General features: G+C 36.9%; 1 protein-coding gene across 1 annotated transcript in view; it reads left to right on the top strand.

Moving 5' to 3' along the window:
- Nucleotides 1-16,358, top strand: part of LOC116863056 (protein kinase C iota type-like) — a 44,265-nt gene that overhangs the window by 11,780 nt on the left and 16,127 nt on the right. The window contains exon 3 of the mRNA XM_032850555.1: nt 5,029-5,150. Within this exon, the coding sequence (XP_032706446.1) occupies nt 5,029-5,150 (122 nt within the window). The remainder of the gene's footprint in view (nt 1-5,028; nt 5,151-16,358) is intronic.

The following is a 16,358-nucleotide window of genomic DNA, read 5'->3' as shown; positions in this document are numbered from 1 at the left end:
CCAATATGGGGCTCTAACTCGGGACCCTGAGATCAAGAGCCACATGCTCCGCTGACTGCTCCAGCCCGGTGTCCCAGAATTTCCTTGAAGACTAAATAATATTCCTTTGTGTTTATAGATCACATTTTGTTTATCCATTTCTCTTTTAATGGACACTTGGGTTGCTTCCATCTTTTGGCTATTGAAAGTAATGCCACTATGAACATGGGTGTACAAATACCTGTTGGAGTCCCTATGTCCTGTTCTCTTGGACCTGTACCCAGAAGTGGAATTACAGGATCAAGTGGAAATTCTGTTTTTAATTTTTTGAGGACCCTCCATACTGTTTCTTATAACTGCTGCACTGTTTTACATTCCCACCAACAGTGCACAGGGCTTCTGTTTCTCCACATCTTTGTCAACACTTGTTATTCTGTTTTGTTTTGTTTTGTTTTTTTGATAGTAGTTATCCTAATGAGTGTGAGGTGATATTTCATTATGGTTTTGATTTGTATCTCCCTAATGTTTAGCTATGCTGAACATCTTTTCATAAGCTTGTCGGCTGTTTGTATATCATTTTGGAGAAATGTCGGTTCAAGTCCTTTGCCCATCTTTTATTTGGGTTATTTGGTTTTTCTTTTTCTTTCTTTTTTTTTTTAAGATTTTATTTATTTATTAGAGAGAAAGAACGAATGGGGAGAGGGGCAGAGGGAGAGGAAGAAGCAAACTCCTTGCTCAGTAGGGAGCCCCTTGTGGGACTCAGTCCTAGGACCCTGGGGATCATGACATGAGCCAAAGGCAGACACTTAACTGACTGAGCCACCCAGGTGCCCCCATTTGGATTTTTCTTGTTCCCTGTTTTTATTTTTAAATTATTAATTTTAGATAGAGTATTGACTCTCTACTAAGAAACATTTTGAAAATAAAATTTCTCCACATCTTGATTTTTCTTAGAAATTTTTACATTCTAAAAGTTTGTAACATTGTTCTCTTCTTTAACTTACAAATTTCTGTTTAAAGCAATTGTTTTTTTTTTTTTTTTTAAGATTTTATTTATTTATTTGACAGAGAGAGATCACAAGTAGGCAGAGAGGCAGGCAGAGAGAGAGGAGGAAGCAGGCTCCCTGCTGAGCAGAGAGCCCGATGCGGGACTCAATCCCAGGACCCTGAGATCATGACCTGAGCCGAAGGCAGCGGCTTAACCCACTGAGCCACCCAGGCGCCCAGTTTAAAGCAATTGTTAAAAGCATTTATGAGTTGCCGAACTGGCTTAGTTGGTGGAGTGTGTGACCTTGATCTTGGGGTTGTGAGTTTAAGCCCCATGTTGGGTGTAGAGACTACTCAAAAATAAAGTCTGGTGCAACTGGCTGGTTCAGTTGGTTAAACATCTGACTTCAGCTCAGATCATGATCCTCCAGGTCCTGGAATCAAGCCCTGCATTGGACTCCCACACTCAGCAGGGAGTCTGATTGTCCCTTTCCCTTTGTTGCTCCCTACCCCCAACTGGTGCACGCACGTGTGCTCTCTCTCTCTCAAATAAATAAATAAAATCTTTTAAAAACAAAACAAAACAAATTTAAAATGAATGCTTATGTAGGTATTAAGTACTTAAAGAGCCAAGTAGTATGATCAGATGCTTAAAGAAGGAAAAGTAATCTTGCATAAATAAAACTTTTCTCTTTTAAAGGTTCCTCTTAACTTTGTTGTTTGGGGCTGGTACGTTTTCTTCACCACTTTTATTTCATCTGTTTTCAGTCATCTGGGATTTTTACTTTCTGGTCCACTGCTGGTGCCTTTTCTGACTTCTAAGACTTAGATAATTTGGCATTTCAGTTTTCTTCTCTCTCTTTCTTTTTTTAAAGATTTTATTTATTTATTTAACAGAGATCACAAGTAGGCAGAGAAGCAGGCAGAGTGAAGAGGAAGCAGGCTCCCTGCTGAGCAGAGAGCCCAATGCGGGGCTCTATCCCAGGACACTGGAATCATGACCCAAGCTGAAGGCAGAGGTTTTAACCCACTGAGCCACCCAGGCGCCCCGCCATTTCAGTTTTCTGAAGTTCCATGGTCCCTTCGAATGAAGAGATACAGATGTGTGTTCCCTCTGCCATATTAAACCAGAGGCATTTGTTGCTTTTGTGTGTTGCTTTTAAAAGGTTAGTTGGGGAGGGGATGGGTCAGAGCACAGTGTCCACCCCAGGTGTCATTAGATTTGGATTTGAATTCATATTCTATTTTTTTTTAAAGATTTTATTTATCTGACAGAGATCACAAGTAGGCAGAGAGGTAGGCAGAAAGAGAAGCAGACTCCCCGCCGAGCAGAGAGCCAGATGTGGAGCTCGATCCAGGACCCTGGGACCATGACCTGAGCTGAAAGCAGAGGCTTTAACCCACTGAGCCACCCAGGTGCCCCCATAGTCTATATTTTAACTGGGAGAGACTGGCAAATATTCCTTTGTGCTTTGCTTTTTAAATCTGTAAAATAGGTTTAGTCTGTCTAGTTTGACAGTTATTGTGAATGTCATATAAGATACAGTTTGTTTAGATACCTGGACCACATTCAGTATTCTATGAATGCTTATAGCAAAGGAAACATAAACCGGGATAGTACCCTGTCAAAAGTGTGTTTTCTGGAAGATGGTTTTCTCCTAGAGAGTATTTCTTCTACAGTCCGTTAAGAAACGTTTAAGTCCTTATGATGTTAATAGTTATGTGAATCTGTGAAACAGTATGAGAATTCTTATCTTCCAGTTGTGTACGATTTAGTTGAGGATGTGTCACCAGTGTATGAGTTAAATAACAGAAGATGGAACATAGGATACATGTTGGACAGGTTTAGAAATGTAGACCATTGGGCTTGTGTGGTTGAAAAAGGTTTAATGGAAGTTCATGTTGAAATACCAGTTAAAGAATTGATCCCCACCTCCCCATATAAACTGGGCCTTGAACTGAGGAAAGGTCAGAATTAAAACTTGGATCATCAAGGTCTTCTGTGTGAAGGTCATGAGTAAACCAGATGTCTGTCGTAGAGTATATGTGTTGGGGATGGGTTCAATTTGAGAATAGAACCAGATTATTAAAAAACTTAAATACCACACACAGAGAGCTGGAATTACAGATTTAAGAGACCCACTACATAGAGATAGTAGTTAAAACACTGAATGTGAATTAGGTTTAGAGAGAAAGAAAGAGTGACAGAGGATGAATGTGAGAGAGGGTGTAAAGAGTATCTTGTGATTGACGACCGAAAGAGACTAGAGTTCAGAAAAGCAGACAGAGAACCAGGGTGGCATAGTATTATGAAAGCCAAGGCAAGAGGGTTCTCAGAGGCAGGGGCAGAAAGTTCTGAGTTGCTTAGAATGATTCTCAAGAAAAGGCCAGTCAGTTTCCATGCTCAGCTCTCTGCTTACCTTTGACAGCCCCTAAAGACTATAGTTTTTTTTAACTTTTTTACAGATGACTTAAAATTCTAAACTCCTTATTTCCTTCTCTGTGCTCTGTGTTCAAGCTACCCATGTGTGTTCACAGTTCTTCCTTTCTTCCGTGAATATTTCTCAAGAATACATTCTGTGGGGCACCTGGGTGGCTCAGTAGGTTAAGCCTCTGCCTTCAGCTTGGGTCATGGTCTCAGGGTCCTGGGATTGAGCCCTGCATTGGACTCTCTGCTTGGCAAGGAGCCTGCTTCCCCCTTTCTCTGCCTTCCTCTCTGCCTACTTGTGATCTCTCTCTCTGTCAAATAAATAAATAAAATCTCAAAAAAAAAAAAAAAAGAAAAGAATCCATTCTGTGCTAAGCACTGGGTCTAGGCACTGTGTTGGCCACTAGGAATATAATGAACAAAACAAAATCCCTACTTTCATCAAACTTATATTCTAGCTGGGGTAGATGGTAGACTATAAACATTGGTTTACCCGTTGAAGTAGTAGAAGAGGTTGGTCGGAGAGGTAGCCAGCGCCTGGTAGACCCTACTAGGGACTGTTACTCTGCATGAGAGACAAAGACATTTGAAGAGTTTAAAACAGGAAAGATGTGAACTGTATTAACTCTGTAAAACTCTTAGAACAGTTTGACACCTAGAGATCTTTGTAAGTGTTTGTTAAATTAGAGTCTTTCAGGCTATCTGACTTAACATTTGAAAGGATACTGTGGCTGGCTACTGGGCCTAGACTAGATCATAGGGAGCCTTCTCGTGGCTCCTTGTAGGAAACCCCAGGCCTCCTGTTGCGATTTCAGGCTTCACAGTGAGTAGCTGCTAGGTAGATTTATTTGAATACTGTTGCTTATCTAACACTAAAACAAACATAAATACACTTTTATGTCTATTCCTATGTTTTCTGCATATCTACCTTAAAACATTAGTCATATTATAAAACCAATTGGGACAAATGGGAGTTCTTTGGGAAAAGGTGAAAATGAAGGTGTGAAGTCTAAAAATCATGCCATACAAAGAATGGATGACAGTCTCATGGATGGTTAATCTGTGGAAGTGGGGGCTGAGGAAGAGGACATGACAGAGCTTTGTCCAGTTATTGAAGAGCCATCTCTTAGACGAAGGATAGACTTCTTAGGGAGAGGAGATCTGGAGTCAGCGATTAGAACAGATTTCAATTATATATAAGGCAGAAACTAATCAATAACTGAGCTGTTCATCTGTGGAGTGCAGTGCCTCACAGAAGAGTGTGCTCCTGAAAACTAATATTAAAGCAAAGTGGGACGACCGTCAGAGCAGTTAAGGTGGGCTTCCTGAAGGAGGAGGGAGATTGAATTGAAGTTTCTCACAAATCCACTATTTTTATTTTTTATTTTAAAATGTTTAATTTAAATTCAATTTAGTTAACATTCTACTCTTTTTATTTTTGAAATTATTGATATGGGTTTTTCTTTTTTTCTTCTTTTTTTTTTTTTACTTTACAGAGATCGTCTACCGGAAGCAATGCAATGATACACACTCACAAAATATCTGACGTCCTTCAGATTGCCAGGCATTCAGTAGTATGTAGAACATCATTAGTTTCAGTTATCTTCAAACTTAAAACTCTTTTTCTTTTTCAGAGATATCATGATAACACATTTTGAACCTTCAATCTCCTTCGAGGGCCTTTGCAGTGAGGTTCGAGATATGTGTTCCTTTGACAATGAACAGCTTTTCACCATGAAATGGATAGACGAGGAAGGTGAGTGATAAAGAGAGGGTGTATGCATTTGATCTAAGATACTATTTTATCATTTATTTTTAAAATATAGTAAAAGTCCTAATTTATTAGGACTGTTAGGTAAATTAGAAATTTGATGCCATTTTTATTTTGCTTCAGGTACTTAAAAGACTATCACTAAAGGGGACAGTCTTTGTTTTGTCCTTTTTAACTCCAAAAAAAATGAGAAATTAATGTGACTATCTTCCCCCATTAACATAAACATCAAATAGTATTATATTTTACTTTAATTTTGAATATGAATGTTGTTTTATACTTTAGAGATTACTGTCAATAATTTGGCAGTATTTTTTGCTGAATATTCCTTCAAAGAAAATGTTACAGAATAAAAGTGATTGTGACACTATGATTTCAAAGATGGTGGCATTGATACCTTAATGACTTGGACTCAGAAAACATTTATTGAATATCTATGTACTAAAAGTAGATATTTTCTGCTCTTAAAGTCAATGTCTCATTGGGAGATGGACATGTAAATAACAAATGTGGTGAGTTGAACATATTGCTTAGGGATCTTGGAATGCAAAAGAAGTAGCATGTCCATGTGCCCGAAATATTTGTGACATTTGGACTAAAATAGTAACAGAGTAAAAGTTTTTGAAGTGGTGGAGGTGAGGGGAAAACCATTTTTGACAAAGAATAAGATAGAAAAAGGACAGAGGTATGAAGAACATGGTGTGTGTGGAAGAGCGGTAATTCACTAAATTAATGTGTGGGGGAATGGTGTGGTTCAGGACTAGATCCTTGCTCCTGAGTGTGGTCTGCAGAACTTTTAGAAAAGGCTCATCACAGACTCCTGGATCCGAATCTATATTTTAACAGGAACTACAGGTAAGTAACATGAATATTAAACTTGTCGAAGCTTAGGGTTGACTCAATCCTGGAAGGCTTTGCAAACCACATTAGACTTTATTTTACATGATAGAATGTCACTGAAGTATAGCTTAAAGATACCCTAAATATACTAGCTTTGTATTATGGCCCTCTATTAATTGTAATGAGAATGAAATTCTTTTTAAGGAAAGTCGTTATAATATGTAGTTCAATATTTGGGGCCATTTCTAGGTTTCCTGATAGGAAGAGCCCTGGAAAGATATTATCCTAGATCCAAGTTGTACATAAACTCAAAATCTATTTTTACTTTTTAAACACATTTTTAAAAAAAGTTTTATGTATCTAATCTCTGTGCCCAATGTGGGGATAGAACTCATGACCCCAAGATCAAGAATCACATGTTCCTCCCAGCTGAGCCAGCGAGGCACCCCTTTAAAGACATTTTTAAAACTTTCTCTAAAGTAATCCATATTTGCTGTTTGGGAAAAAAAGTAGCACAGGTGTTTTGAAATTTTGAAAGAAGGCTTCTCTTTGCCCTTTCTCTTCTTTCCTTCCTCATCAGTTCCAGCCATAAGAGAGAAAAACCACGGTAACAGCTAGTATATATCCTTCAAGATATTTTCTCTGTATATACAAATATGTTTGTTTCTGTACATTATTTATAAGTGTACTTTTTTTTTTTAAAGATTTTATTTATTTATTTGACAGAAATCACAAGTAGGCAGAGAGGCAGGCAGGGAGAGAGGGGGAAGCAGGCTCCCTGCTGAGCAGAGAGCCCGATACGGGGCTCCATCCCAGGACCCTGAGATCATGACCTGAGCCGAAGGCAGAGGCTTTAACCCACTGAGCCACCCAGGCGCCCCTATAAGTGTACTTTTTTAATACAAAAAGAATTTAATCACATAAATCATTAAATGATATTTCCCTTTTATGTTGTGAATTGGACATTTTTCATTTCAGCGTGAATAAAATTACACCATTACTTTTTTTTTTTAAAGAATTTTATTTTTTTAAAGTAATCTCTGTGTTCAAACCCCAAAGTGGGGCTTGAACTCACAACCCCAAAATCAAGAGTCACATGCTCCACTGACTGAGCCAGCCAGGCACCCCTACAGCATTACTTTTTTAAGTGCTGTATAATATACCACATCATTGTAGATATTTCATGGTTTATTTAATCCCTTATTGGTGGATGTTTGGACTACTTCCAGGTTTGGTTTTTTTTTTTTTTTTTTTTTTTGCTACTATAAGCAATACATAATGAACATCTTTATATGAAATTTTGTGCAATTGTATGGGACTTTGTGTAGCAAATACATAGAATATGCACATCATAAATTTTGGTAGCTAGGGACAATTTTGCATTCAAAACAAGTTTAAACCAATTTATGGCACAGTTACATTGAATGAGAGCATGCCTTTGCTCTTACCCTTACTAACCTCAGATATTATGAGTCTTAACATTTTTTGAAGTCTAGTAAGGGAAATACTAGCTTGGTATTTTAAATTCTGTATTATTTAAGGACAAGTCTATCTCTATCTATTCATCCATTTTTGACCACAAGGCTAGTTTAAGTATTGTTAATTCTAAATGGTGTGGATATCTCACAGTATATCTTCAGCCTAAATATGAGACTATATAATTTAGCACAGTATATACAATATAGTTAGCATCAATAAATTGATTCTTATCATGAGCTAATGTTATTCTCATTGTTTTTGTTTTTTTTTTTAAGTAAACTCTATGCCTAATATGGGGCTTGAGCTCACAAGCCTGAGATCAGGAGTCTTATGCTCTACCAACTGAGCAAGCCGGGCACCCCAATGTTATTCTCATTTTAATCCTATCCTGATCATTTCATGCCATTTATTTCCCATTTGGGATTTTTTTTCAATTGGTGGTTTTCAAACTAGTGCACATAGGAATCATAGATAATGCATTTTATTAAATTGATTTAGAGATAACCCATTAAAAATTGTTATAGTATTTGGGGTGCGTGAGTGGCTCAGTTAAGCATCCAACTCTTAATTTCATCTCAGATCATGATCTTGGGGTTGTGAGATCAAGTCCCAGGTCAGGCATGGAGCCTGCTTAAGATTCTCTCTCCCTCTCCCCCTCCCCCTATCTCTCTCACCCTCTCTGAAATAAAGTAAAATAAAATGAAACAAAATTTTACAGTACTCTTATACTTTGTATTGTCTTTACCTGGGAAGCTCTGTTCCCACATTGTTATATGGCTATCTCTTTCCTGTCCTTCAGGTTACTCAAATGTCCTGTCCTCCAAGAAGCCTTTCACTTCCTGTTCACTTTGAATCTCATTTTATGGTAGAATGGAAGCTCCATGAGAACAGAGATCTTGTCTTTGCCTTGGAGCTCCAGTGCCTAGAGCAGTACTCAATAATAGTGTGCTCGAAAAACATTTATGAGTTGTAGAAAAGGCTAAAAGCAAGGCTGTCCTGTAGTTTTATGTACATTATTGAAGATTTAAGTGTTGGGAGTTGTGGTTTATTCTATTTTTTCTTAACATTATAGGATATTTTAATTAACAGATTCATGTAGTAAATTAAATTAATTCTCTGGTGAAACAGTCTTATCCTTTTATAATGCAATTCAAAGTTCTTTGTCTCTAAATAGCTATTAAATGTCCTAATTTTCTGGGGAGAACTGTAAAACTATAGCCTCATTCAAGTAAAAGGTGAAACTTTCTATTAAAGTCTGCTGTTTCCTATGTGATCCTTGTTACCCTGGTTAATTTTGATAACAGTCTCTTCTTAATTTTAAGCATATAGAGCCAGTAGTAATTATTTTTAAGTTTGTTACAATTATTTTTCAGTTTTAATTTTGTTACCTTTATTTTTAGCCAGGTAGGCCATCAGGGGTGCTTATCTAGAGAAAAAATTCTCTTCAGAATCAGTGGGACACAGGACTATGATTTCTCTGGTTTATGAGCAACACTGTCTAGAAGCTAAGCTTTTAACTGTGTTGTTTTTTCTGTTAGAACAAATAATGATCACAAGCTTACTTCATTTCTTAAAGTAGATCTATGACAGCCATCCTTTTTCCTTGTGTTCAAAACCAGTTTTACTGATTTGTTTTGATGTGTCTGTGGAAAAACTGGTTTGCTTAATCTAACTAAACATTTTAGAATGAATAGTAATTTTGTAACAATTATACCTCCCTTCTCATGTGAGGAGAGAATATGGGACAGAGAATGATAAATGACTTTTTAGTTCATCAAACTTTAATTGTGACTGTTTTTCCTTAAGGATATGCTTTTTTATATTCACAATCTAATATTAAGTATTTTCTAAATTTCTGATTCATTCAGAATCTGATTACCAGGTTTATATTTAACTGCTTCTAGTCTGTCACTTCTCTTTTATTAGAAACTAACCTTTGGGTATTTTATTTCTTAGTTAAGTTTTTATTAAGAGTGGTGCTTGCTTTTTAACAAAAATATTGATCTGTTTGAAGGAAAAAGTATCTTTGAGGATCCTCAGAACCTGAGATCTTTCCTATAAACAAATTAATGATGTCTTTTTTGGTGAATATACAACTAGAAGGGATTGGGTAACAGTTTTTTCCTTTCTTACAAATAGCCAAATATTGTACAGGCTATTATTTAACCCGCCTTTTCACTTAACATCGTGTGGATTATCTTTCCATATCAATGTATGTAGAATTATATAACGTGGTTTATATGATGTTTATATAACTTAACCAATCCCCCTTTGATGGATATTTGGATTATTTTGTAGTGTATAAAAAATATTAGTGCAGAGACTATCTTTGTACATAATTTTTTTTTGGGAAACCTGTACTATATTACTTATAGGGTGAATTCCTTGAAATGGAAAGTGTCCTTGAAAATAGGTGGTACCAAATTGACCTCCAAAAATATTCTGCCTTTTGTTTTACTTTTCACCAATAACACATGTAAGTTATTATTTTATTATTATTCATATTTAAAAGGCCACCTAGGCATACTTCAGTCAGTTAAGCATCTGCCTTTGGCTTGGGTTATGATCCCAGAGTCCAGGGGTGGAGCCCCATGTTGAGCTTCCAGCTCAGTGGGGAGTCTGCTTGTCCCTCTCCCTCTGCTGTTCCCCCTGCTTGTGCGCTCTTATGCCTGCTTTCTCTCTCTCTCTCTCCCAAATAAATAAAATCTTAAATAAATAAAAATGAAGGAGGTATAATTGACACAATATAGTGTACATATTAAAGTGTACATGCAATTTGATGAGTTTCGGCACGCAGGAAACCATCATCACAAGCAAGATAGAGAGCATATCCATTACCCCAAGTGTTTCAGTGTGCTTTGCAATTCCTCACGCCTACCCCTTTATGCCAAGTAACTAGTGATTTGTTTTCTCTCACTGTAGATTAGTTTACATTTTCTAGAGTTTTGTAGTCATGGAATCGCACAGTATGTACTCATTTTTGGGGGGCAGGCTAGTCTGGTTTCTTTCACTGGGAAAAATTATTGATTTGTGTGTTGTGTGTATCAATAGTTCATTTCTTTTTATTGCCGAGTGAGTGGTATTCCATTACATGGATGTACTGCAGTCTTTGAACTGTTCCTCTGTTGATGGCCATTGAGGCTGTTTGCACTTTGGGGCTATCACAAATAAAATCTCTATGGCAGTCACGTATTAGTCTTTGTATAGATACAGATTTCTTTTCTCATGGGCAAATAACTAGAAGTGGAATGGCTGGATCATCTGGTAGGTATATATCCTTTCTTATTTATTCTTTTTCTTTAAGATTTTATTTATTTATTTGACAGAGAGGGAGAGAAAGATCACAAGTAGGCAGAGCAGCAGGCAGAGGGAGAGGGAGAAGCAGGCTCCCCGCTGAGCAAGGAGCCCAATGCAGGGCTCCATCTCAGGATCCTGGGATCATGACCTGAGCCAAAGGCAGACACTTAACTGACTGAGCCACCCAGGTGCCCCAGTATATATCTTTCTTAAAAAATAAAATAGGAAAACAAGTATTTGAAAAGGAGATGAGGTGGGGTACTACAACCCAGGTGCATTCTTGGGCTGATGATTTTTAGAAAAGAATTTATATGGAAGTTGAGGATATGCAAATTGATACCTTTTAAAAACCCTCTAATCCCGGTCATCCCTGGAAAGTCTTCTGCACTCCCAAGGATAGAGTACCCCATGCTGAAGACAACTGACTGACTTAGAGCTAAGTCCTCAAGCCCTTCTTTCAGTTCTGGCCTCTGTCCCAACTCTGTGCTCCAGGCATTCTGTACGGTAAACTCTGGCTGCTGCCATTTATACAGCAGGCCGTGTAGATGCCTGAAAGGCAAGGGGATCAGAATGGGGCCCACCTGGAAAAAATCCCTTGCAGTGGTAGGGTGGAGATGAGTTGACAGGTGAGACAAGAGGGGCCATAAGATCCTGACTGGTCACCAGAGATCCCAGACTCCAACTTACGCTGTGGTCTGTGTGAAGGTCTCTTCGTTGGCATCCCCACCTCCAGTTGCATTTTAAGGGATAACTACTATCGTAGGAAAAGTTTATAATCCAGACTGTTTCTCTCTCACATCCCTCCATCTCCAGGGAACCACTAATCTGGTTTTCTGTCACTATTCTATATATATAAATAAAAAAATGCAGTGTTTTCATGTGCTTTTCAATTCATATAAATGATACTAGCACATATTTTGAAACTTCCCCTTTTTCTACTGGACATATGTTTTGAGGTCTGTTCATGTGCCTAGAGAACTAGTGTACTTCTTTTTTAAAATTCTTTTTTTATTGTAGTCAAATATACCTAACATAAAATTTTAACTTTTGTTAAGTGTACAATTCAGGGACATTAAGCATATTCATAATTTTATGCAACTATCCCCCCTTACCATATTCTAGAATCTTTTTATCATCCCAAACAAACTATACCTATTAAGTAATATTTCCCCTAATTGAATTTAAATTAAAAAAAAAAAAAAACCTCCTCATTTTCTCCTCCTCCAGCTCCTCTTCCTCACATGCTTTTCTTAGACTTCCTGTCTCTATGAATTTGTCTTTTTGTCCCTATAAATTTCTCTGAAATAGATTTCTGGCTTCCTGCACTCTAGGTCACCTTTGTTTTTGAAAGATAATTTTGCTGGGCAAATAATTTTTTTAATTTAATTTTTTTGCATTCTGTACACTGTCTTCTAGCTTGCATTGTCTCTGATGCAAATCTGCAGTCAGTGACCTTTGTTCTACTCTATGTAATATATCTCTCTGGCTGCTTTTAAGATTTTTCTCTGTATAATTGGAAAAATTTTGACCATTATCTCTTCAAACATTTTTTTTTCTGTCACCAGACCCCTCCTTTAGGGACTCCAATTACAGATATGTTAGTTCTCCTGAGGTGTCATAAAGCTCACTAATGCTCTGTTCCTTTTTTTTTCCCCGTCTGTTTCTCTGCTTTTCATTTTTGTAGTTTCATTGCTGCCTAAGTTCACTACTCTTTTCTTCTGCCATTAATCCCATCTAGTATAGTTCAATTTGGGTCTTTATCTTCCATCTTTACTTGACATGACCAATACCTATAGCTTCGTGAGCATATTGGATATAATTATAATAACTTTTAATATCCATTCCTACAAATTCTTTCATCTTTCAGGGTCTGTTCCAATTGATTGATGTTTCTCCTGGCGTGGTTCGTATTTTTCTGCTACTTCATGTGCCTGGATCTATTTTACTGGATCCTGGATATTGTGACATTGGCAATGGCTATATTTGTATTTTTATGAATATTTCTGAGTTTTGTTTAGGGATGCATTTAAGTTACTTGGAAATAGTTGATCCTTTGTTGCTTATTTCCAGTCTCCTGAATCTTTTTTTTCCACTTGTTTTGTGTAGTTTTCTTGTGTTTCAGGTGGAGGGTTGAATCCAGTTCCTATTACCTCGTCATCTCCAGAAGTGGAAGTTGAGGATGGGCAGCTTGATAGGATAGCATATGCTTCTGTAACCACTGATTTCCACCTTCTAGAAAAGCAAGCCAGAAGCCAGGAGTCCACTGCTTTTGTGATTGGGCCTAATATTGAAAGGATGGCCATTTAAACACTCTAGCATTCTTGGAAACTTTTTGCAAATCTGTATTTTAAGCAATGCAGCCCTTCAGAGCAGGGAGTGCAGGAGCTTTCACAAGTAGTATGTAGTGTTCTGAACCCAGTTTCCAGAGGGGGGATGGCAGTAGGAAGGTTCGTTGGGAACGGGGAGTTTGTAAATCTACAGCAGACTCAGTTCTCCCGGAGAGGACTGTGGTGATACTACCTCAGGCAAATGTTAATGGTTGCCAACTTTGGTTGTAGGCTGCGTTGATTCTCTTAAGTGTGGGGCACTGAATTGAGTCATGTGCCGAAATACCTAATATAACTAGAGTTATATATGTGTTTCATTTTTTTATTTAAAGATTTTATTTATTTATTTGACAGAGAGAGAGATCACAAGTAGGCAGAGAGGGAAGCAGGCTCCCTGCTGAGCAGAGAGCCCGATGCGAGGCTCGATCCCAGGACCCTGAGATCATGACCTGAGCCGAAGGCAGAGGCTTAACCCACTGAGCCACCCAGGTGCCCCTATGTATGTGTTTTAAGTTCTGCATCTTGTCAGGTTATCTCATAAATAACTGAATCTTGCATATTTATCAAACACCTGAGGTCCAGGGCCCTATTTTCTTCTTTCTTTTCATAGGTGAAAGAAAATGTAGATGCATTGAAAGAAAGACTTGATCTGCTGGTTATAATACACACATTTTATTACCTTGAAATTCATTGACCATAGCAGATCTCACTCTGGCTGTATGTCTGTTTCAAGAGGTGAATTTGGACTTTAGTAAGAGAGGGGGGCTTTGAGAAATAGCTTTTCTTCCTATCTTTGTTTCACGATGACTCTTCATGGAATGTTTTACTTCTGAGTTACGTGTCCTGCTTTATCAGGCATGAAACAGTTGGCCCAAAAAGGTAATACTTGAACCACAGATAAAAACAAAATAGATTTGAGTATACGTAATGTCAGTAATTAACTCCTCTTTTCACACTTGTGATTATTCAAAAGTATCAGTCTCTAGGTAAATACTGAATACAGGTACTTCACCCAGTCTAGGTTTCAACCAACAGCAAGCAGGTACTAGTCTGGCAAAAAGACAGTGTCTAGCAGAAGGGAAAGATTGATTTTTTTAAATATGGTTGTAATGATACTTTTAACAATAGTTAATTCCATTCATGGCATTTAGTCAAAGCACAATAATAAAAGCCACATGTATAATGGACCAAGCATACTATGAGTCACTTTAAATATATGATCTTCAGTTTTCCCATTATCCTCACAATATAAGTAATAGGCCTCTGCAGAGAGAGAGAATAGATATGTGTGCACAGACATATATATATTATATATATATATATATGTTTTTAAACAATGAGAATATAGGTGTTACTATATATATATGTGTGTGTGTGTGTGTGTGTGTGTGTATCCCATGCTCATTAGCATTCACTACCTATTTCCCCTAAGTTCTTTACCTACTGCAGCCCTCATATATATATATATACACATATACGTACACATATGTATGTATATGTATATGTATGTATATATATATATATATATATATATATATATATATATATAGTAACACCTATGTTCTCATTGTTTAAAAACAACCTGAGCTAAGTTTAAATGTATTTGCCAGCGTGGATTCAGTTTCCTCACCTGGAAAATTGGAAATGAAGTGTTAATTAAATTTTAGACTCAATCTATTTCTAGAATTCTTTGAATATTTCATTATTTAGAATTAATTTAGTCAGTTGGCTTATTTAACTGGAAGAATAATTTACACATTGATATGTGAAATTTTCATTACTTTTTATGTTGCTTTTTTATTTTTGGCTTATACTTAAATCTACTGTAGAAACAAGTTTTTTTTTTAACCTATATCAAAAATGGTATATAATTAAATTGACTTTCACTTTCATAAATGTGGCAAAATGGGAGAAATTTGGGTAACTGAGAAAGTGAATCTGTGAATGAATTACTTTATTTCTTTGAGGCAAACTGAGACTCTGCTTTTGGACTAGAATGTTACTTTGCTGTCAGACTCACATTTATAAAAATGCTGCATTATGTAAACATTTTTTCTAAAACAGCTTCATTGAGATATAATTTATTATTTAAAGGAGTTTTTAGTATATTCACAGAGTTACACAACCGTCACCACAATCAATTTTAAAACATTTCATCACCCAAAAAATAAATCCCATGCTCATTAGCATTCATTACCTATTTCCCCCTAAGTTCTTTACCCACTGCAGCCCGTAGACCTAGGTAACCACTAATCAACTTCATGTTTGTTTGTTTGTTTGTTTGTTTGTTTTTAAGATTTTATTTATTTATTTGAGAAAGAGAGAGAGCATGAGAGGGTGGGTAGAGGTCAGAGGGAGAAGGAGACTCCCCGCCAAGTGGGGAGCCTGATATGGGATTTGATCCCAGGACTCCCAAGATCATGACCTAAGCCAAAGGCAGTTGCTTAACCAACTGAGCCACCGGGGGGCCCCCAACTTTATGTTTCTATAGATTTGCCTAATCTAGACGTGTCATATCAGTACTTGTTCAATTAACAGACATTTGGGTTATTTCCATTTTTTGGCTGTTATGAGTACTACCACTATGAACATTTAGTTACAACTTTTTGTGTGGCCATATGTTTTCATTTCTCTGGATATATACCTAGGAGAAGAATTGCTGGGTCATATGGTAACTATGTTTAACCTTTTGAGGAACTACCAGACTGTTTGTCAAAGTGGCAGCACCATTTTACATTCCCATCAGCAGTATGTATGGATTGATCCTCACCAGTACTTGTTATTATCAGTGTATTGAGTGTTGATCCAAAAATGGTGTATCTATGTAACCTGGTTGAATCATTTTGACTCACTATTTTTTATCTAGCATCTTTAAGATATTAATAACACCAAGTTAAAGACTGGATGTATGAGAGAACCAGTCTTTCTTTTATGTAAATTATACTCAGTCAGAAAATAAATCAGAAGAAAAGATTCCATTCATAGTAACAACATGATTTTTTTTAAATCTAGGGGTAAACTTTAAAGGAATGTGAAGAACCCATGTAAAGAAAACTGAAACAAAAACAACTGGATTCTATAAGCAAAACTTTAAATGAATGGGGTTAGGAAGAGGTATCGTGTAAAATGAGAAGTCCCTGCAGATAAATCTATAAAGACTGCCCCCCCCAAATTCTAATAGGATTTTTAAAAAACTGACAGTTTCATTTGGAAAAATAAACAGGAAAATTCTCAAAAAGGAAATGTAAAG

Source organism: Lontra canadensis, unplaced genomic scaffold (assembly GCF_010015895.1).
Source record: "Lontra canadensis isolate GAN:19392208 unplaced genomic scaffold, GSC_riverotter_1.0 scaffold495, whole genome shotgun sequence".
Classification (NCBI taxonomy): Eukaryota; Metazoa; Chordata; class Mammalia; order Carnivora; family Mustelidae; genus Lontra; species Lontra canadensis.
This window is presented reverse-complemented; position numbering and strand designations above follow the sequence as displayed.